The sequence below is a fragment of the Thermobia domestica genome, chromosome 5 (assembly GCF_964235325.1).
Source record: "Thermobia domestica chromosome 5, izTheDome1.hap1.1, whole genome shotgun sequence".
NCBI classification, from domain to species: domain Eukaryota; kingdom Metazoa; phylum Arthropoda; class Insecta; order Zygentoma; family Lepismatidae; genus Thermobia; species Thermobia domestica.
The window spans coordinates 235,767,148-235,790,648 of record NC_137458.1 but is presented as its reverse complement, the minus strand read 5'-3'; the positions used below and the strand labels follow the sequence as shown (position 1 = coordinate 235,790,648).

Here is a 23,501-nt window from a genome sequence, read left to right as displayed (position 1 = left end):
TATATATATATATATATATATATATATATATATATAGTGGCGGATCCAAGGGGAGGGCTATAGGGGCTATAGCCCCCCCCCCCTTGACGCTCAGATATACACTGGATAAAATGGGCTTCAATCCTGCTTTACACTGGATAAAACGGCAAAATATGGTTTAGCCCCTCCCTTGATCATATCCTGGATCCGCCACTGTATATATATATATATATATATATAGTAAGGAAAGACTGTTTTGTTATGTATAAGATAGGGAATTTATTTCACATAAAACTTTTGTACCTGTATTAAACTTCAGTCACATAATATTTCTGAATGATGTAATAATTACAAAATAATAGTTAATTAATTCATTTTCATTTACAAATTTTTAAAATGACTAAAAATTAGTCATCACATTTCCACGTGCCTTATGATTCCGGTTAATTCACTGTATTTAGTTGGTCCTGCTCAGATACTTCCAACTCGAAAAATGTTCACCACATTTTTTGAGAAATGTTGTTGTTGTTACAACCCTTAATCTGAGTTTCTCGAATCAACGTATAGTTGATTTAGTGTGCAACTAATTATCACAATAAGTAAAAGGTTGTATAATGTCCATGGATTCAAACAAGCATCTGCATGGAATTAGTAGATTACAATCAATGAACCAGCATTATCGTTTCGAACACGTGTTCATGTGGTAAGTAATTTTTAGCCTTTCGTTTATATTGAAAAAATAAGTTATCACAGTCGTAATATAAGAATGACAGACACGGGTGTAAGAATAGTCTCTTTTCGGACGGTTTCTTCCAACACTCACAGAAATTATTATTTCTCGAGTTAATTCAAAAATCATCCGAGTAAAATAATTCAATATTTGCACGTAGAGGACTATACGTACAACGTTCCTGGTACATGAGATAACGTTTTACGGGTTCAGGCAACAACAATTTTTCTAATGCTTTCGCTAGTGGCACTTCTTTTGACACTTGTTTCCTCATCCACTTTCGCACTTCTACTCTACATAACTGCTCCAAACTATCGGGTTCATCTGTTAAAGACACAGAGCATTACTTATACATACATTAGTATCATAAATATTATTAGCTAAATCAATTAAATTCTTCAATCAAGATGGAATCTTTACTGGAAATGGAAACTCTGATCACTCAGAGGCACTAAGTATTTCTAATACATCTGAACAAGTTATTGCTCTGTTGCAGAGGTTATAAACGAAACAATACATTTATAAATTAATAAATAAACAAGTTTATGAAAAATGTAAGGAACTGGAAAATATTCTATCTAGTATAACGATTGGTAGTTCCTTTCATAATACACATAAAAAAATATTAAGAAAAAAAATAACTCTGGATAGAAAAATTACAAAAATTAGGGGGCTTGGTTAATTAGGGAACCATTGCTACCGATCAGATTAGGCAAAAGCCATCCTGCGTATTGTGAAATAGTGGACCAAATACATACCACAAATATCTCAAACTTTGAGTAAGCTTCCATAAATACATATATATTAAAACGTAAATCAGTTCATTAGTAAACGCAAATATTTTGAAAATGGCATCCACTGATATTATAGATGTACAACTCATAATATTAGGACACCTAGATTTTGTAAACAAACGTCTTAGAAGAGATGAAATGTCAGATTAGGAAATATTTGAGATTACGAAGATGTTAGTGGTACGACTGGATAGTAATTATTTTATTTAAAGAAATACATTTGAACAGAAAGAAGGTTTGGTAATCGGGAGCCCCTTGATTTTACCATTACAGTTGGCGCCGTCTACATCGGAGCAAAAATGCATGGCTCTGAAGTTCTTCGTCTTCATGGGAGCATTGCTCCATCTAAGAAACTCATTGTTGGCGGGAGTACAAGGTAAATTGTTTTAGAAAATACCATACCCACTTCATAAAAGAACCCGTGACGTGGGTGTGGTTGCACATATTTAAATACTGACTTCTCCAATCCCCCTATCGTGCAACTTATTGTTTGTTTGTTTGTGTGTTTAGTGATATTCCTACTCTCCTAATAACTTCTCATATCCTCAATGTTCAAAAGACAGGAGGAATTTTGCGTTCCTGATAATATTTTAAGATTTACTATTGACAACTGCCCTCACAGCTGCAGTACCCCTCCGAGTTATGAATTCTGAGAAAAATGCCTGGCCAATTCAATTTTTATTTCGTTGCATGACATGTAACTTTTCGTACCTTCATTAAATGCAGCAATCCTTGAAGGCAGCGTTCCGCTAGTACAAATTTTCCTTACGATCTCTGTCTCTCTTATGTACAGTATTTCGAGAAAGTCTGTAAACCCCTGTACCTTACTGTTTCTTATTAGCTTATCATATATTTATTACTAATATTAGTACATTAATGTTATTATTATTTCTTGATGTTGATATTGGTGTAGCTGATATTGTAGTTACTACTATATTATTATTATTATTATTATTATTATTATTATTATTATTATTATTATTATTATTGCCCATTGTTCGCCTCGCTTCATCTGGTCCGAGCTCGCTTCATTCAATCATTCTGTGAGTTGAAGTGACACACACAAGTTCGTTTTCTGTTGAAGAGAGGTGTCATGAGTGTAAGGGATACAATTACCATCACACGAGAGTAGGGTTTCTCAACCCGGGGGTCGTGAGATGGTTTCATGGGGGTCGCGAAGATAAGCAGAAGAGATAAATATAATTAGAATCTTTTACCGGAAATTATTTTAAATATTGTTTTGAATATTGTTCTGATAGGCATATTTTCATTTTTATACATACTGTTAAGAACAACAACAATAACAATAAAAAAATCTATTGGACATTTTTAACAGGTGCAGAGTTGTTTAAAAATGAATTTAAAAGATAGAGGCACTATATGAAACTAATAAGAATTGAAATACCAGAAAAATACAAACGCAACGTGCATATTGAAATACAATTAAAATTGAATACCTGAGCATGGTGTGATTTCACTAGTGCGGCAATATCCGCTTTAATCTTCGTGACGCACATTATCAAATAATTTTCAACTGATAAGCGATTTCTTGTATTTGTTTTAATGCTTATCATGGAAGGAAAGCCACTTTCGCACAGGTACCGATGTAGCAAATGAAATTATTACTTTTAAAGCATCTGATACCAAACGAGGATATTCTTCTCTCCTCTTCAGCCAGAACGTGTCCAAGTCTTCGTTACAGAAAACCAGCTGCAAGGATTTGTCGCACGATAATTCTATTAGTTGGTCAAGAAGTTGTGGGCTTAGACCAGCTACTTTGATGGCCTCTTCTAGGAAGGGGTTTAATATCCATCTTGAACCAACACTTTCATCGTAAGGAATATATTCTACCATCTGCTTTTGAAGCCCTTCTAGATGTTTACAGATTAACTGGAAAACTCTTCCATATCAAAATAATAATCGCCAGGTGAAATCGTCTTGCGTCAGAGGAAAACTGTCAAAATTGTGGGTTTTGACTCTAGAGCCCAAACTTCTGATTTCTTCTGCAAAATATTTACTCTGTCTTGAACAAATAAAATGGTCTTGTTCCGCCCTTGTAAGGTAAAATTTAAGTCATTTAGATGAGTAAAGATGTCGGTCAGTTAAGCCAGTTCAAGTAGCCATATTTCAGAGATGAAAAATCATTAGTAGGAGACTGGATTCTTGAAAAAATAGTAACAATTCCGAGCGCAGTTCGAACAATCTATTCAACACCTTTCTGCGAGACAATCATCTTACTTCGGTGGGCAATAATAGTTTTTTGTGGTCGGAACCCATTTCCTTGCGCAACTTTTCCAACAGTCGACACTGCAATGGCCAATCTTCACATAATTAACAATTCTGACAGCATCATGTAGAACCTGAAGTTCACTGGGCATTTTTTTTTTTTCCAGCTAGATCTTGCCGATGTAACAAACAATGCACCCATTTCGCATTTGGTATAATACGTTTAATGATTTAAGTCTTTCCATAAGCCCACTCTTCTTACCAGTTAAGGCTTTGGCACCATCGCTGCAGATTGATATACACTTTTCCCAGCCTATTTCAAATGGACTTGTAGCCCCAAGAAACACCTCATATAGAGATTCACCATTTGTATGTTGAGGCAAGAGTTTGCAAAACGATATATCCTCTTCCCCTAAGTCAGTCGATTGGAATCGGATGAAACACAAAAACTGAGCACAATTTGTTACATCTGTGAACTCGTCCAGTTGAATAAAAATTATTCACTTTTTGATCTTTTCCTTCAGCTGGTCGCGAACATTTTGGACCAAATCAGAAATACGCCTTGACAATGGAATCTTCATCCATCATTTGACAATGGAATCTTTGACAGTTTCTAAGTATCTTCGTGGTTTATCATTATTGACAATATATTATGTGCACAAGGAAGAATCAAATCTTCTGCAATAGTATGAGGTTTGCCTTTTTTAGCAATTCTCAGAGATACTTGATATGATGCCTGAAGTGCTTTTTGACACATTAGTTATGTGAGTAATGGTTGACTTCTGCTTTTCAAGTACTAAGAGTTTGCGTTGAAAAAATTCGAATGGTTTATTTTTCACCGAAGGATATTTAGATTGCAGGTGCTGTAACACCTTGGAAGGCTTCATACTTTCAGCATATAACAATTCATTACACACACACACACACACGCTGCGGTTGATTTCCAAGTACCGTAAAACCAAACCTCAAATACGATTTATCATATCTTGTAATCTTCTGTCTCTGTGATGGTTAATCATCTGCGGAACGAAAAGTTTCAGGTTTTTGAAGAAATTTGTCCATTTTGACCTTTTACTAATAGCACAGAATTCAATTCACGACGCTACACACTATCACAAGCCAACCGACAACACAACAACGTTCATGTATTAGCTACCTTTGTGCACAGAAAACTGGTGACGCAAACAAAACACCTTGCAACTGACTGAACTCAATGATAGACCAGAGTTGCCAGAGCTACTGATTTTACAGGAGATCTCCTGCTTTTTCTACGTTCTACTGATCTACTGCGAAAGAAAATGAAAAGTGAACAATCTCCTGATTTTTCTCTACTTCAAGAATTTAAAGAAATATATTATTATTAATATTGAATTTTCATATTTTTCCTTACATAAAAAACATTCTCTGTATGTATACACAAAGCTTCGTAGAGCATATAGTTCTAGAGGTTTGATGTATATAATATGAATACAAGGATACACTATACGTCATTTTGTAAATGTATGATGGTTGGCGATCTTTATGACTTACTGTAAGATTTACGAGTATGTGTTGTTTTAGATTGGGACTTGAGTTGGAAGAGTAGCTTAGATCACCTCTCCACGATCGTCAGCGAAAAGTCATCTTATGTCACGATCAGCTGCGAGTGTATCATATAGCTATACTATCGCTAGGTTCATGATAATACATTTTTCCTTCTTACTTCACACACGTATGTATCAAACATTATTAATGTAAAGAGGGCATGATGGTCTTTCTACCTCCAAAAGATTACCTAATCGTCGAATAAAATTTTCTTTATGAAACTTATCTTGAAGTAATTAAAATTCAAATGTATATTTAGTATGTATTGTTTTAATTTGAAATGAAAGTAATAACGACTTTTGGATTACTTGTTTGTCCACCGTCTCATTAAGAATGACATTTTTTTTTGTTTCCACTGGTTTTGCACTCAAATTCCTCCACTTTATGTGTCTACTGCTTTCTCCTGTTTTTTTTATCTTCGAGTCTTCTGCTTTTCTAACTGATCGGTCTGGCAACAGTGTGATAGATATTATATTCAACTTAAGTTGAAGACATATCAACAGATGAAGTTATGAGGCAATTTGCTATAAAATATTTAACAATAAATTCGTTCATTTCTTTGTGATCAAGAAACTTGCTTGAACAATAATGAACCTGGAATGAGAAGAAACAAGTCTACGATCTTTAACAATGGCACCAGGTATATTTGTAAATAACCCGTAAAACTTGCGGTTCGTTTTCGATCGCAAAGAAGGATTACGCAAAGTAAGTCGATGACATGTCCTATTTCAAAATATTTCAATATCGCATTTTTTTTTTTTTTTTTTTTCATGAGTGCTCTCCGTTAGTACCCGAATCACTAGGTTTATAGGTTGTTTAAAAAATATATAAGTGAAACAAATAAGAATTTATTATTTTTTCAGCGCTGTGATGTTGAGGTAATCACAGAGCCAAAACACTAATCCGCAATAGCTGTGTTGCGCTTGCTGATAAATCAACAATGGACAGAAGGGATTGCTTTTGTTCAGGATCCTTTGTCGTTCTTTGCAGAATTGTACACGTGTGTGTGTAAGCGAATAGTCTTTTTTTTTTTCTTCAGCAAGCTGGCCACAATGAAGGTATTTTGATATGGGATTTTGTTTCCTAAATTTTAAACGTAAACAAGTTGTTTTAACAGGTTTTGGTGATATTGAACACATACACAATAATGTACCAAATTCACAATATGAGGTAACTCAAAATGGCGTCCTCTCGAAAATTAAAATACTCAATACCATTTTAATAACTGTCCAAGTTTTTAAAACCAAAATTAGAAATCACTTTATTTTTTATCGTGTGATCCAAAATTAAAAATTTGAAAATTTTCAAACGGCCTCCATTTTGAAACAGTATGACGGATCGGATTCGGTATTTGTAATATGAATGAACTGTCCAAATTTGGTTTTAATCCATTCGTTTTAGGGAAGTTAGTGTACCCTCTATACACAAGAAATGGATTTTACTATTTTAGAAAAAAATGAATGTTGTGAGATCTCCGGAATAGGTAAATCAAAAGTCCCACACAAGCTTATTACAAATCAGAAATTATAAGGGTGTTGCTGGTAAGTGGGTATGATAAAATGGGAGTCTTGATAGGAATTAGGTTGAGAACCACTGCTTTAGAGAACGATTTAATAAGCCCCCAACTACAAAAAGGAAATGACTTTAGAAGGCTTTTATGACGCGTCACTTGAATCCTCACTTAAAATTCATTCGCGAACAGACTGCTGCTAAATTATTCTAAGAAGAAACTAGTAAGGTATAGAAATATATAAACTTTCCGAACGTGTATATATACGTTTCATATATATATATATATATATATATATATATATATATATATATATATATATATATACAGGGGTTAGACAAAAAAATCTAAAATGTTTGCCAAAGTGTGAAAATCATAACTAGTATGGTGTAGGGCCTCCGTTTGCGTCCAAAACAGCTTGGATACGACGTGGAATGGGTGTATACAGCTCCTGAATCGTGGTGTGTGGAATTTTATACCGTTGTTCCTCCAAAACATGCTCCAGTTCCTTAAGGGATGCTGGTGGAAGGTAATGAGACCGAACACACCTTTCTAACACAGACTACAATGGCTCAATGATGTTCAGATCTGGTGATTGTGGGACCCAGGGGAGGTGTGATAGCTCCTGGTCATGCTCCTCAAACCATGATTTTACCGTTTTTCCAGCGTGACAGGGTGCCAAATCATCTTGGTAGATGCCATCACCATCATGGAACAATATTTGGGCCATGGGTAGAACCTGGTCCCTCAAAATGGCCTCGTACGCCTTAGCATTCATCATTCCGTGCAGGGCTATGATGGGACCTGCGGAAAACCACGATATCACTGCCCATACTGTAACAGAACCACTCCTCATGCTTTACAGTTGGGAGCAGACAGTCTGTATCATAGGCCTGCAACGGTGTTCTCCATACGTAAACACGACCGGTTGTTGGAAACAAGGTGAAGGTCGTTTCATCGGACCACATTACGTGTTTCCACTGATCATGAGTCCACGTCTTGTGGTCCTTGCACCACTGGATACGCCTCTTCGCATTTACTGTTGTGACCAGGGGTTTGGCGATAGCGGCTTTGCCATGAATTTTCATTTTATGAAGTTCACGTCGCACTGTTTTCGATGAAACCGGCTTCTGTAGGCCGGAATTGAGTTCAGACATAATTTTCATTGCAGTGGTCTTCTTTTTAGCTGCTACAATCCGTTTTAATGCCCTCCGGTCCCTATCTGACAGGACTGTCTTTGGACCACTGTTGTGCTTTGCAGACGTCGTTTGCCCATGAATTGTGATGCCCTCATGACATTGGACACAGTGCCTTTCGATACCCCCACAAGGTTCGCCACTGTTGCCACTGAAGCTCCAACCAGACGGACACCAACGATCATGCCTCTTTGGAAGTCTATCAGGTCGCCCATTTTACCGCTCCACTTTCACACCACAACACTCACAGGTGAACGGGTTACCGTTGTAGCGTACGCCCGAGCCGTCAGGGGCCAGGCCCGAAGCGAAGTCACCGGTAGGATTTTTTAATGTTTAATATTAAGAACATTACTTCTATCTCTTGCACTGAAGGTAAAAGCTCGTCGATTAGTCGCTTCCTCAATCTCACAATTGGCTACGAGATCCATAATAAGACATTCTTTTATTTTGTGATATTAAAAATTGAAGTATTTTCTTAATCTCTCGGGGAAACCAAACAAAAAACTAGTAAAAGTGAAATATTTTAAATAAAGTATCGAAAAGCATCCTGGTAAATAGTGAAAGTTAAAAACAAATATTGTAAACACGGAAGACTTTCACAGCAGAAAATGAAAAATCCTATTTTCTCAAATCCGAAATAGAAAAATGAAAGTATGGAAAATAAATATATATACTTTAGAAATCTTACAAAAATCACCATATTGCAATCACAACTCAACCTCAACGCATTCGCACAACATCGTTTACAGGGCGTTCTACTTAGCGTTAGCAGTGTGCAGATTCAGCTGTCAATTGACTGTGCCTGAACATGGACTTCAGCCAAGTGTAAGTACGCAACCATGAACTCTGTCCGTTATCATAATGAAATATACACATGTCAGTCTTACGATAAGAACGAGAATATGTAACCCCGTGTAAATCAAAATATTATTTATTATCTTCTCCATACCCTCAGTTACTTTAAATGTTATTCATTTCTCTCTTATCATTTTGGTGACGGTCATATATTATGTACGCATATGCAATAAACCCACGTTTTGTATTATTATTTTAAGAATCTATTTGTCTCCTTTCAAGCACTATACTGCTTGCCCTATGGCAATCAATCTTTTTTTATTATTATTATTTCTTAATAAGACAATACAAACATGGCCAACACAATAAAAATGATTTAGATGAATTCTCTAGGATTCACACCGATAGCATTGGACTTGAACAAGGAGCGGTGTGATTTATGTTTCTTAGAGTAGAGGCTAAGGCCTAAACAATAGGTCAGTCGATCAATCTGATAGTGGCGCAATAAATCATCAAACCCGGTCGGAAGTCATAATACAAGATGATGAAAATAGACAGTTAGGAATTACTTGCCCGCCATATTATTAAATTATACACATTTATAGTAATTGAAACACATAATAAATTAATAGAAATAAGTGGGCCACGCGGGTGGCCATAGGTGATACTCCACAGATCTCGTGCAACAAAGGAGGGATTTCAAACACATCCCGCTATCACTAGTTACATCAAAAGGAGGCGGACGAAACAACAATGTATAAGTGCGCCGTCGCCATAAAATAGAGGGTTCGAGCAAATGAGCAATTGAGAATGTACGGTAATTAAACGACCACACAATTTTACAAAAGAACATTATCAATGTAATTAATTACATTCAAAGGTTTAAGAATTATTCATTTACACATCGAATAATAGGCCAATTGAGGAAGCGACTCCCCTTAATCATTTACAAAAATTTAGATCACCACAGCAAGATTGATAAACGCAAGGATAGGGTGACGGTGACGTTAAGAGGCACTTTCCTACCAAAGCCCTCCTAAACTATTCACTGGTGCCACGCAACACAAATTGCGAATCAAATCACAACACTTTATTATCGTAGACGAAACTAACTCACACACTAACAGTCGGTTCTTGAAGAAGGATTATTAGTAGCCCGAGCACATTGGCTAAAGGATGATTAGTTCTTACCTGTAGGTGGAGGCGGCGGAGACGTCAACTGCATGCATTTTAGTGAAGACAGAATCTCGGCGTAACTTACCCAGATGATGTCCATCGATGTAGAAAGATATCCCTGGAAGTCAATAGGACTCTGAAACACTAGACAGTTTGCAGAAATCACTCTCAAGACGGCCCACCGGAAGGCGGCTTATCACTTCATTCACAGCGTGTGGTCCAAGGTGGAGGCGTTACCTAATACATGCTTACGATAAGGTTTGGGATTTTTATACCGGTCTGTACGAGCAATGACGAGATTAACAACAAAGCGAATGTGTTGCAGTAAGATTTATTGAAGAGTTCAATTTCTTTACAGACCGTAATTACAGGAGTGTTTAAGACCTACTGGTAAGTCCCAAGATAAGATCAGAGTTCACAGGTTTCCAAAGATCGAATAATTTAGATGTAGGTGTGGTATTCTGGTAGAAATCAAAGTCGACATAGTGAACGTTGTTAGATGCGCACAAAGAATCGGTGCGGAGATAAATCACTTAATTTGCGAAATAATTCAAAAAATGCTTAGAGCGACAGTTGACAAAAGAAAACGGCCCTCTGAGTGGACCATAGGCGATTCAGTACTTACGGCCCAAACGGAAATATAAGTCCCACTTGTAAGATGTGGACATGGTAGCTGCAACTTCACACTTATAGAGTTGGCACAAAACAATTCACAGTTCACGTAATTAACTAAACAAGGCCAAAGATGTCCAGGAATTAACAAACACACCATTGTAAGTACATGCCTCGCCAGAGGCATAAGTTCGACGTCTTATCTAAGTAAAATACAAGTATCTTAACCCTGGAAGAATTGCAGAGTCCTGCCTCTGGCTAAAGCACGAGTTACGTGCACATCGCGGACGTCGCTGGTAATGACCTCCGAGAGATCTCAGATCCGAGATTTTATGTGGATTGAATTTAGGTGTGTTGGTATCGCATCAGATAGTGCAATTGTTAGGGATGATTCTGTAAAATTTGGTTGCCTACCGATGAGGTCATAGTTTGGGCTACTTGGTGACATCTGATTGGTTGTGGATGATATCATAAGACGCAGGATAGGCTCGCATCAACTAAGTGATTTTGAGATTTCCAATGCTCACACCCTCACGAAGATAACACATGGTAAAAATAAAAAAATACACACATGGGTTCCAACTACAACCAGTTGATATTGTAGAACATTACACCAGATGGGATGACGCATAGTCACCACCAGTGTTCAGTACAAAGGTCAAACTCTGCAGCTGTTCAAACGTATTGAGTCAGCGTTAAATATAGATTCTTATTTAATACTAGGGGTAATACTCTAAGAGAGATTGGTAACATTGGTATCAGATATGGTAATAGCGACATATAGGGAACGGACTAAACCAAGTGTTATGGTCAGGAGGTCGCACCAACGGTTGTACGTGGCGAGATGATTCATAGTAAAACAGAGAAGCCATTTTAAAAGAGATGAAAAAAAGAATCTTATCATGTCATACTTGGTCGTAAGGGTTGAGAGGAATGTCTGAAACGGAAGGGAGCCAGACATTTCTTAATATCTGTGTTCTTTCTAAATTTTTAAGAAATAGAGTTATTCCAAAGGATTCGTAAATTTTTGAAACGTATGTAGATGAAAACTTGTGGATGTGCAGGATGTTTGCAAAAACATCGCAAAAAGTTGGGTCGAAATTTTAGCCACAATATATATATATATACTTTTTTAGTCCGTCATATAACCTCTATACACACGCATGTACATCATGCGCGTGCGCATACATACATATACAGAGTTAAATTGGTCATAATGTTAACGTTAGTGCCTCCAATGGCATTCGGAAAATGGTGTTCGACGCTGGTGAACACTATTTCGTTCGAAACAGACGAGTTTTAAAAAACACGAGTTCTTATAGATTCGTTACGGATTCGGTTTTCATGTATGGAATAAAAACAATTAAGAGTTCTTGTTATAGAAATTAAACATCATAAATCCTGGAACAAAATTTACAGAAGAGGAAGAAAAAGGAGGTTAACTGAACTATCTAGAGATCTCTATTTAAAACAGCAACAACAAATTTGTACCTAAAGTTTATCAGAAGATAGCGGCAGTCCTTGGGCAAAGTCAGAAAATGAGGGAACGGAAGACGTGGAAACAGGTTTATATAGAATAGGGTAGAAAGATGTACAGGAAATTAAACGAGTTGCGAAGGGAAACAGACAGACCAAGGGAAGAGTTTTACGAAAGAAACTGCGAGAATAGAAGAATTAGAAAGAGTTTGTAAATACGAGGAAGGTACAAGGAGGTGAAATCTATAGATCTTTGGCGAAAACAAGGTGTTATTACGATGACAATAGAAAATAAGAGTCGGAAGGTAATCAGCGAGAGAAGTGAAGTATTGGGAAGATGGAAAGAATATGTTCAGGACTTATACGGGAGTCTGAATAGACCATGTGACGTAGATATTAACTAGAAAATGAAGTAGGCGAGGATGATAAAGTGTTTAGTATTCTTCGGGATGAGTTTGATATCTGAGATTAGGAATGGAAAGGTAACCGGGAAAGATAATATACAAATCGAATTCATTAGGAATATAGAAGACAAGCGCAAGAAAGAATTGTTCCGATTGTGCACTGAAATATACGAAAAAGAGAGTGGTCAAAAGACTTCTTGAATACGATCATGATACCGATGGCTAAGAAGTCGAATCCAAAGACATGTGAGGATTATAGAGCTATTGGTCCCATATCTCATGAAGCAAAAAATTTTCTTCGAATTCTGAAGAGAAAATCATAAGATATTAGAAAACTTGAGGAAGAACCTTGAAGAAGATGGGATGAAAATAAAAATTAGAAAGACAAAAGCCATAATATGATTGGAACGAAGAGGTCGGTGTCAAATATAGAAGTAGGAGGAGAGAAAATAGAACAGGTGACTAGTTTTCGATACCTGGGTAGTATTATTAGTAATGATATAAAGTGTGAACGTGAAATAAAAGCAAGGATGGGAATAGCAAAAGAAGCCTTTAAGAGGAAGAAAGTACTATTTTGTGGAACTTTGAATAAAAAGTTGGAAAAAAGACTCATAAAATGCTTCATGTAGAGTATTGTTCTATATTGGTCAGAAACACGAACATTATGCAAAAATCATGAAAAACAACTGGAAACTTTCGAAATAGGGTGTGGAGAAGAATGGAGAAATTTAGCTGGGTCGAGCGGAAAACAAATGACAGGGTATTAGAAATAGTGGGGGAGAAAATAACAATTTTAGATATTATTAAGAAGAAGAAGAAGAGAAACTAATTAGGGCATTGGCTAAAACGGAACTGTATCATGAGGGATGTGCTAGAGGGTATGGTGGCAGGAAAGAGAAGGAGGGGGCAGAGGATACCACAATTAATAAACGATATCAAAACAGATAAATCGTACATGAAGGCGAAGAGGTTAGCGGAAGACCGTGTAGCACGGAAGCTTCTCAGTTGGAGAAAGTGACCTGCCAATAATGGCAGAAATTGTATGATGATGAATACACTTAAATAAAGGGTTTAATCTTTTGAATTGCAAAAAGCAAGTCGTAACAGTATGTTGATGTTAGCTCACTGGTAAAGCACGGGATTACCGAACGTAAGGTCTTGAGTTCAAATCCTGAAAACTTTTTCTTTATTAGTATAATGTAGAAAAAATATGATACAAGGAGTGGCTGGTACAAGAAATATTTTGAAAAAAGTTTAGGTAGCCCTAAAAAGGGCTATTTTGGGAGTTAGGGTGGGGGCACTAATGTTGTGTCCGAGACCCTTTTACATGTATTACACATTCCATTCTTCTGGCCATGGAATCTATTAGATGGCCGACAAATTTATCTCCTTCCCCCACCTAAGCAATGCTAAGGAAACAGAACGTTACAGGTCATCCAGAGTTCTTGATGGATCTGCCTCAGGTTAACTATCCTTTAGGGTACATTTCACTTCTACCTACATATTTTTCCGGGATTGAGGTCTGCTCCACGATGCGACAGTTAATTAAATCATTCTCAGATTGCCTTGCGAACCACTCCTGAACCACATGGAAAGTATTGGGGACTGGTATTGCTGGGACTGAATGGCCATGTGGGTAAATTACTCGTACTCATGGCATCGTGATGTTACTTATAATGTGTAATGTATCATTATAATGACCATTGTAATGACCATTATCCACGTGCCCTCCAATTCTGTGAAGCTGTCACGCAATGTGACTGGAAGTCCTACCCTAACATGAAACAGATACATGACATTTACCATTTGCAAATGCAAGACGGTAAATTTTGTGTTCGTCTGAGAGTTTTTCCTTCACGGTAGCAACATGGCCACATAACCCAGCACGACGAAGGTTTCGGAGCGTTGTCTGCATAGTACTAAGAAAGTGGAAAGCTTTCCTTAGCTGTCTAGACATCTTTACTGGGTCAACCATGCTTCGTTTACTAATCTCAAATTTTCCGCCTCGGTAGACACACGAGGACGACCAGGAGATCGCGTTACCAGTACCATACTACCGAATCCCTTGCCTGGATGCAAACGCCGCGATATTTATTCGCTACCAGCTGCATTTGCAGTATAGCCCTCCAATTCCCATAAAGTAATTCAGCTGAGCATCTGTCAATGATCATCAATGCACTGAGCTGTGAGCAGCAAGAAACAAGTAACAACTAGTAATTGGCATGTGACTGGTTACTTGCACGACACTCCCCTTGTGGGAAACAATTTAGTCAACATTCGCCAAAGGAATCTTAAAATGGCGTTAAGAAATACGATATTAATAAAAATAGTTTTCATAAATGAATTTTCATACATAAGAACAGTTGTTTTAACGAATTGGATTGTTATATTGGCTTTACATGCACAAAATATACATTCTGTATTTAAATACAGAAGAAGCATCGACAGGCTTGTTCTGTAACGAAATCAATAGACAGAAATCAATATCATTCCTTATGAAACCAGTAAATTTGTTTCATTATTATAAATCTAAATCATTCTGATTTTCCTTATCTAAAATGATTGATGTATAGTAAAATGGTTCATTTAGCGTGACTCAATCTGATGGCGTTTTAAAAAGACAAATCTTGGACATATGTTTTTGGTTGTAAGAATAGCTCATTAAAGCAGCCGCTTACTAACTTAGTACCACAAGGACACATTTCGAGTCCTGGTCTGGTTAGGTATTATTGTTTCCTACTAGTCAATAAGACTAGTAAGGTCATAAATAAATTCAAAATTCTATCAGTAACGATAAGATAGACGATTCCTGTGTACGGCCGTAGTGGCTTAATGATAAGAGTTCACTTTTGGTGCTATGGGATGTTGATTTGATCCCTGCTCATACCATGTGGACTTTCTGGTGGACAAACACAATGTGCGTGAGTTTTCTCACGGTTCTCACTCCCTCATTCCACCAATTTCTTCTTTCATCGTCCGTCAGGCGTGAGTCAAAGTTGCTTAATGAACTTAAATTGAATTCAGAATTAGAATTAAATTAAATTAAATTCAAATTCTGCGGTTCCGGTTAGGTATAAATGGTTCAGCAATCTGAAAATTGCGTGGTGCTGTGTCACTGAAACAAATATGTAACAAATGATATACGCAGAACAAAAATCGGTGTTCTCTTAATGTGGTTTGAGTGAAAGAACACCTATTTCAAGTGTGAATGTGTATGACTTTCTGGGAGCAGGCTGGGTAGCGTAGTGGTTAATGCATCGGCAAGGTACACCGAGGATTCTGGGTTCGAGTCGCGGTTTAGCCATGCATTGTTTCGCTATTTGTGTAGCATTGAGTTTGTACCTACAGAGAAATAAGTGTGTTAAAAACCGACTGTTTTTTTCCTTTCGTTAATATAATGATAATACAACCGTTAGAGGTGTTCTGAATATGGAGAACGGATTGTCCAATTAGAACTGTGGTATAAGCCATATGGTTTGAGTAAAAGAATACTGATTTCAAGAGTGAGAGAGTGTATGGCTCTTCTGAGAGTGGACTGGGTAGCGTAGTGGTTAACGCATCGGCATGGTACGTCGAAGATTCTTGTTTCGATTTCTCGTCCAATCACGCACTTTTTCGCTTTATGTGCATCATTTAGTTCGTTCAGGATTATAATTTATTTCAATTTCAGATGACAACATATCTAAGAGGAAGCGATTTAAGGTTCTCATTCAGAATATTTTTCCTTAGTTTAACTTTTGAACCTGAAAATATCCCTACTATTGAAAGATCATATTTATATCGTACATAAATGAATATTAAAGAAGTTAAGAAAAGTTACTTACACTCAACTATGGCATATTCGAACTCAAATTATGTAATTCAGTTTGAATTTTGTTAAAGAAGTAAATAATAAAAATAAGAAAAAGAACAGCATATAGAGATACCATATTCAAGTTACACACTAAAGAATTAAATATTATTTTAAGGACAGAAATCATACCTAATATTACATGGATATCCTTCCACTTAGATTTCTGAATACACAAATCCCTTTCTGCCTTCGCAATGTATTTGCGAACACCGCATGTTCCAAATTGAAGAAGATACTTCAAAACATTTCCCAACTGCTCGATTAGAAAACCACGGAGGTTACATCCACGAAATTCTGTTGAAAAATCACAGTATTCACAGCCAATACAACACCACTTGATAATGTCAATATGAGTATATCTTGTACGTGGAAGAAATAATTTTAAAAACTTCGGATTAACGAAGATTGTGTGGACGAAAATATCCGGAGCTGGAAATGTATTACTCCTAAAAAAATAATAAAATAAAATAAATAAGAAAAATAAAAATAAAAAAAGCAATTTAAACAACATGAAATAAGCTGTTAGTAGTAATCGCCCCACTTGGTCTCACTTTGGACTTTGACCCCGACCTTTGTGACGTCATAGCTCAAAGGTCAATGACCTTGGCCCGGGGTCAATGACCTAGGGGTACCTAGGACCACCCCCTCTAAATTTTGGCAGGGGTACCTTGGCCCACCCCCTAAATTTTGGCAGGGGTACCTAGGACTACCCCCTTAAATTTTGGAAATTGCCAAATCTAAAAATTTGGTATGGTAGCCTAGGACCACAGTATGTACCTCTAACAGTATTGGGTGTCTATGTCGTTCCCTTTTATGGGTAAAAAATTGCCAAAAAGTCAAATTTCGGGGGTTTTTGACCTAATTTATCCCCTTTGATGAGGTGTTATTACCCTATATGGTTATATGGGCGTATACAGGGGTCCATTCCCTTTCATAGCATATGGGTATATTAATGCACCCCTTGAAATTTTTGGGAGGGGTACCTTGGCCCACCCCTTCAATTTTGGAAATTGCCCAATTTAAACATTGGGTATTATAGTATAGGACCCTAATATCTATTATGATAAATTTGGGTGGTCCACCTCATTCCCTTCTAGGGGTACAAAATTGCCAAAACTATAAACGTAAGCAATACGTTATACCACGTGTTTGGTTTTTGGCTCAATTTATCCCCTTTGATGAGGTGTTATTACCTTATATGGTTATATGGTCATGTATAGGGGTCCATTCCCTTTTATAAGATGTGGGTATATTTGTGCACCCCTTGAAAAATTTGGGAGGGGCACCTTGGCCCACCCCTTAAATTTTGGAAATTGACCAATTTAAACATTTGGTATTATAGTACTGCACCCTAACATGTATTATGATAAATTTGGGTGGTCCACCTTGTTCCCTTCTAGGGGTACAAATTTGCCAAAATTTTAGTATAACCACGTGTTTGGTATTTTGGCCCAATTTATTTCCTTGGATGAAGTCCTATTACCTTATATGGTTATGTATAGGGGTCTATTCCCTATCATAAGACATAGGTACATTTGTGCACCCCCAGGAGGGGTACCTTGGCCCACCCCTTAAATTTTGGAAATTGCCCAATTTAAACATTTGGTATTATAGTACAGGTCCTCAATATGTATCATGATAAATTTGGATGGTCTACATCGTTCCCTTTTAGGGGTACAAAAATTGCCAAAATATAAACGTTGTACCACGTGTTTGTTTTTTGGTCCATTTTATCCCCTTTGATGAGATCCTATGATTACAAGGGGTCCATATCCTATCATAAGACATGGGTATATTGTTGCACCCTTCTTAAATTTTGGCAATGGGGGTCCACTGAAATTGTCCAATTGAAGCATAGTACAGGACCTCAATATGTTTCGGTGGTCCTATTTTCAAATTTTTAAGTACAACCATGTGTTCGGTTACTGACTCAATGTATCCTCTTTGATAAGGTATGGACGGTATCTCCTTTCAATTTGGTAGTACCCTTCGGGTGTAGTACGGTCACGTGATCAATGATTTGGTTTTTGATGCGCGACGAGGTCCCTGGTCAATGTTCTCTAGGAATTAGGTGGAAACTTTGTCCAGGGTTCTCGTCTTATATCGCACAGTTCTTTAGGAGAATCTGATAACGTTGTATGTGGAATGAACAATAAAAACACATAAATAAGTATAAATTGTATTTTATTCATATTTCTGGTTTCTTCTTTTTCTTTCTTATTGACAATGTTTGTATATTGAGCTGGGTTTCTTCATTAGACCGCCTCCTCTTCTTGATTGTAATGATTTGTTTCCATGTTTTGCAGCATAGCACCCGTTTGCAAAGCTTCGTATTGTGAATTCTGTAAAAAAGAACGAGGAAAAAGATGATTAGTATAGAAATAGATGATGATTAAACAATACATTTGCAATGATAAATATGATAAAATTACCTGGAAGGTATATTGCAGCAGTCTACGATCATTAACCGTGGGTACTGTTGTGAACAAGTATTGAATTTCACGCAGAGATTTTCCTTGGGCTTTACAGCACAAATAAAAATAAGCATAATAGCCACATACGGATGAACCAAGACTTTGCATTTGGCTATTATTATATTTATAGTACATACAATGAAGTTTTAAGAATGCAACATGTTGTGGTACATAAGGAGGAAGGCCATAGCTGTCAAAATATTCTCCAACACCGCGATGATCAATATAAATTGCAATCCAATGACTTCCTAGTTTTGTGGATGGATCTGTATTTACAATCATTGCCAGAGGAAGAGAAATCCGTGAGGGCAACTCATCGCTTGCAAATACCCCGGTAAAATGATTTCTGAACAACGGACTACCGTGTAAAGCACTAGCTAATTGTAATGTATTCAACATCGTGAATGGAAATGATACATAACGTATACGTACCTTGTAATTTAAAAGTCCAGGATAATGTTGCGCTGGTGGTCGATCTCTAGGAGTGAGGAAAACTCTCCATACACAATACAGTTTGCAGGTGCTGCTAATTTCTCTTGGAAATGAACTTCCAATCGGATGGCTCCATGTCGTTGTAAATTCCAATAGTGACAATCTCCAGCAGAAGAATCGGGAGTTAGGTCAAATACAAACAGTGTATATCCATTCTTGTAGTCGGCTCTTGAAATTGTATTTCCAGTATTGGTAAAATGTATGCCAGAGCCTGAGAACAATGTGTGGTACGATGAAATGTAGAGATTTTCTTCAAAGTTGGGTTGCAATGGTTTTGAAGGTACAGCTTTTCCATCCACGTACAGTGTAAAGAAATTAATGTTTAGATGTTGAAATTCAAATGGATTGGTGGTAATAGTTCCACTGGATGCTTCATTCGATGTAAATCCTACAATAATACGATTTGGCAATGTTCCCATAAACAGGTTATCAATAGTTTTGGATTGTATATCCTTCGGGATGGTAAATGATTTCATTTGAACCCTTGTCAGAGGATACTTTGCCGGTGTAGATTGTAAAATTTTATTGTGTGCCAATTTAACACTAGGGCTAATGTTGACTTTTTTCACCTGCAACGATGCATCTAGAATATTGATTTTTGCACTGACACCACTTTCACCGGCCATGAGACAAAAGTTTGGTTTTGCAGGAATAAGTTTCACACGTAATTCCACTCCATGAATTAAAAATTTATCTTGATTAAAAATGTCACAATGAAGATGTCCAATCATATCGAATTTCATACTTTGTTTTGTCAGTTCATAGCGTTGTTGAAATCCTTTGTTCTCACTTGTGGTTGCGTTCATATGACCAGCCGTATCTTGAAACCACATTGCTGTTTGTAAATGTGTATTTTTAGCTCCATCACTATAATTGAGCAGTTTTTCCATGTACGAACGATATGGATGTTTATGTGACGGAAATGAAATCAGTTTATTGTTCAAGTAGATTTGTACTTCACTAAACATAGCATTTAGAAAATCATTGACAGGTGCAATTGCTTTATCCGTATTGATGAAGGAGGAACCATCTGGTTTCACAATTTGTGCTTGGATGTACAATAAGGTTTGTGGCAAATCAATATATTCATCACTGCTACCACTCACTACAAATTCTATTGGTGAATTTTCAGCTATTGAACTAATTGGTTTGTAGCCTATAATACGATTGTCCAGAACACTGGTTTGCGTGGGCAACGTTGAAAAAATGTCCAATTCACTTTTTACACATTCACAGGATTGATGATGTAAGAAAGCCATCGTTGAATTAATCAAAAATATCTGGTGACGATGCCAATGATTTCTTCTTCTTCTTATGTGATAATTTACGTCTCTTTGTAGGATTGATGGTGTTGTTGATCGTTGGAAGGTCAACCTCAAACTGAGAGCAGTCATCAGTAGGGTGGGGACACTTGGGCGAGTTTTTTTTCCTACTGCGCATGCGCAAACCCTGGACGCTGATTGGCTGGCGCAGGTCACGTGACCCGGCCACGCCCCCTGACGCTGATTGGCTGGCCACGCCCCCTTGACGCTGATTGGTCGGTGCAGGCCACGCCCCTTGACGCTGATTGGCTGACACCGGCCACGCCCCCTGACGCTGATTGGTCACGCTCTTTTACGACCTCCGATTGGCCGGTACCGGACCCCGCCCCGTTCACGCCGATTGGCTGGCGTCGGACCTCGCCCCCTTAACGCTGATTGGCCGACCACGCGCACGGTCTGCGCAGATCGGTCGACGCCGGAACACCGCACCTGCCACATCCCACATAAGATGCGTTCCCTTTTATGAGCGCTTTACGAACACATACCAGAGCAGATATCACATTCTCCATCCACCTATTTAACATAGCACGTATAGCATAGCAGGGGATGTATTCGTCCCCTTTTATGACCACTTTGAACATAGCAGATATTACACAGAGACTACGAACACATAGCAGAGCAGATATCACATTCTTCATCCGCCTATTTAACATAGCACATATAGCATAGCAGGGGTGTATTCGTTCCCTTTTATGAGCACTTTTTTTCAACATAGCAGAGAATAATGGAAGAGTATTCGCCCTCCATTTTGAGACCAATTTTTTGACCTACTGCGCATATGCGCAGAAACATAAAATAAGACATAACACCTCCGTTCTCTTTTACGAGCACTTTATAGCAACATAATAGAGCAGACTGCAGATTTTTCCAGTTCAGGAGCAGATTGTTCCAGTTTAGGAGCAGACTACGTCTATGCGCAGAAACATAAAATAAGACATAACACCCCCGTTCTCTTTTACGAGCACTTATAGCAACATAATAGAGCAGAGAATAAAAAATAACAACCACACACACACACTTGATTGCTTATGCGCAGTAAAATTAAATTTCCAATTAATTACACATTGCACTCATGCGCAGAAAAATTACACTAGACTACAGACTGTCCCAGTTGCAGTGCTGGTCCCTGTTCAATAGAGCAGACTACGTGCAACAAGCAGGTCATAAAAGACTATGACCTATTTTTCATCACCTAAATAACATAGTATACTCCCACACTTGGTTGCGTATACCAAATCCGATTTAGTACAAATAACACGCATGCGCAGAAACATTTACATTTCCGATTCGACCATGCTGGTAAAGAATACCACACCTATTTCTACCAGGGTCTTATAGTTTATGTGGGATACGCCCTTTCTATAATAATTTTAACCGATTTGGATGAAACTCGGCATATGGGGGTTTTCGACCATGCTGAGTACGAATATCATACTTATTTTTAACCGGGTCCTATAGTTTTTGTGGCATACGCCCTTTCTATGACAATTTTATCCAATTTGGATGAACTCGGCATATGGGGGTTTTCGGACATGCTGATTACCAATACCACACCTACTTTTACCTGGGTCTTATAGTTTATGTGGGATACGCCCTTTCTATGACACTTAAAACCTAATAACTCAAAAACGGATCCGCATATTGAGATGGTGTTTCCAAATCTAGTAATTGGTCATCAACTAGTACATGACGTACCGACTTTCGAGGTCAAAGGTCAACATACTTAAAACCTAATAACTCTTAAATGGATCCACATATTGAGATGCTGTTTCCAAATCTAGTAATTGGTCATCAACTACCACAAGTTCCAAAATAATGACCATCGAGGTCAAAGGTCAACATACTTAAAACCTAATAACACGAAAACTGAGCCACATATTGAGATGCTGTTTCCACATTGAGTAATAGGTCATCAGGTACCACAAGTCCCAAAATAGTGGCCATCGAGGTCAAAGGTCAACATACTTAAAACCTAATAACTCTTAAATGGATCCACATATTGAAATGTTGTTTCCACATTTAGTAATTGGTCATCAGGTACTACAAGTTCCAAAATCATGACCATCGAGGTCAAAGGTCAACATACTTAAAACCTAATAACACGAAAACTGAGCCAAATATCGAAGTGGTGTTTCCACATTGAGTAATAGGTCATCAGGTACCACAAGTCCCAAAATAATGATCATCGAGGTCAAAGGTCAGCATACTTAAAACCTAATAACTCGAAAATGGAGCCAAATATCGAAGTGGTGTTTCCCCATTTACTAATTGGTCATCAGGTACTACACGTTCCAAAATCATGATCATCGAGGTCAAAGGTCAACCTACTTAAAACCTAATAACTCGAAAACGGATCCACATATTGAGATGCTGTTTCCACATTGAGTAATAGGTCATCAGGTACCACAAGTCCCAAAATAGTGGCCATCGAGGTCAAAGGTCAACATACTTAAAAAATAATAACTCTTAAATGGATCCACATATTGAAATGTTGTTTCCACATTTAGTAATTGGTCATCAGGTACTACAAGTTCCAAAATCATGATCGTCGAGGTCAAAGGTCAACATACTTAAAACCTAATAACACGAAAACTGAGCCAAATATCGAAGTGGTGTTTCCACATCTAGTAATTGGTCATCAGGTACTACATGTTAAAAATAATGATCATCGAGGTCAAAGGTCAAAATACTTAAAACCTAATAACTCGAACACGGAGCCACATATTGAGATGGTGTTTCCACGTTTAGTAATTGGTCATCAGGTACTACAAGATCCAAAACATTGACCATCGAGGTCAAAGGTCAACCTACTTAAAACCTAATAACACGAAAACGGGGCCACATATTGAGATGGTGTTTCCAAGTCTGGTAATTGGTC

General features: G+C 37.5%; 1 protein-coding gene across 4 annotated transcripts in view; it reads right to left on the bottom strand.

Annotated features, from left to right (window-relative positions):
* Positions 1–239: 239 nt before the first annotated feature.
* Positions 240–23,501, bottom strand: part of LOC145686460 (uncharacterized) — a 191,521-nt gene continuing 168,259 nt past the window's right edge. For 3 of the 4 annotated variants that reach the window (XM_081759782.1, XM_081759784.1, XM_081759783.1), the window contains 2 exons: positions 16,465–16,781; positions 240–1,033 (listed from right to left, as the gene is read on the bottom strand). In XM_081759782.1, the coding sequence (XP_081615908.1) occupies positions 828–1,033; positions 16,465–16,781 (523 nt within the window). In that variant the 3' untranslated portion in view covers positions 240–827. Of the gene's footprint in view, positions 1,034–16,464; positions 16,782–18,508; positions 18,678–23,501 lie in introns of those variants that run through there. The other variant, XM_081759785.1, reaches the window with a different exon arrangement.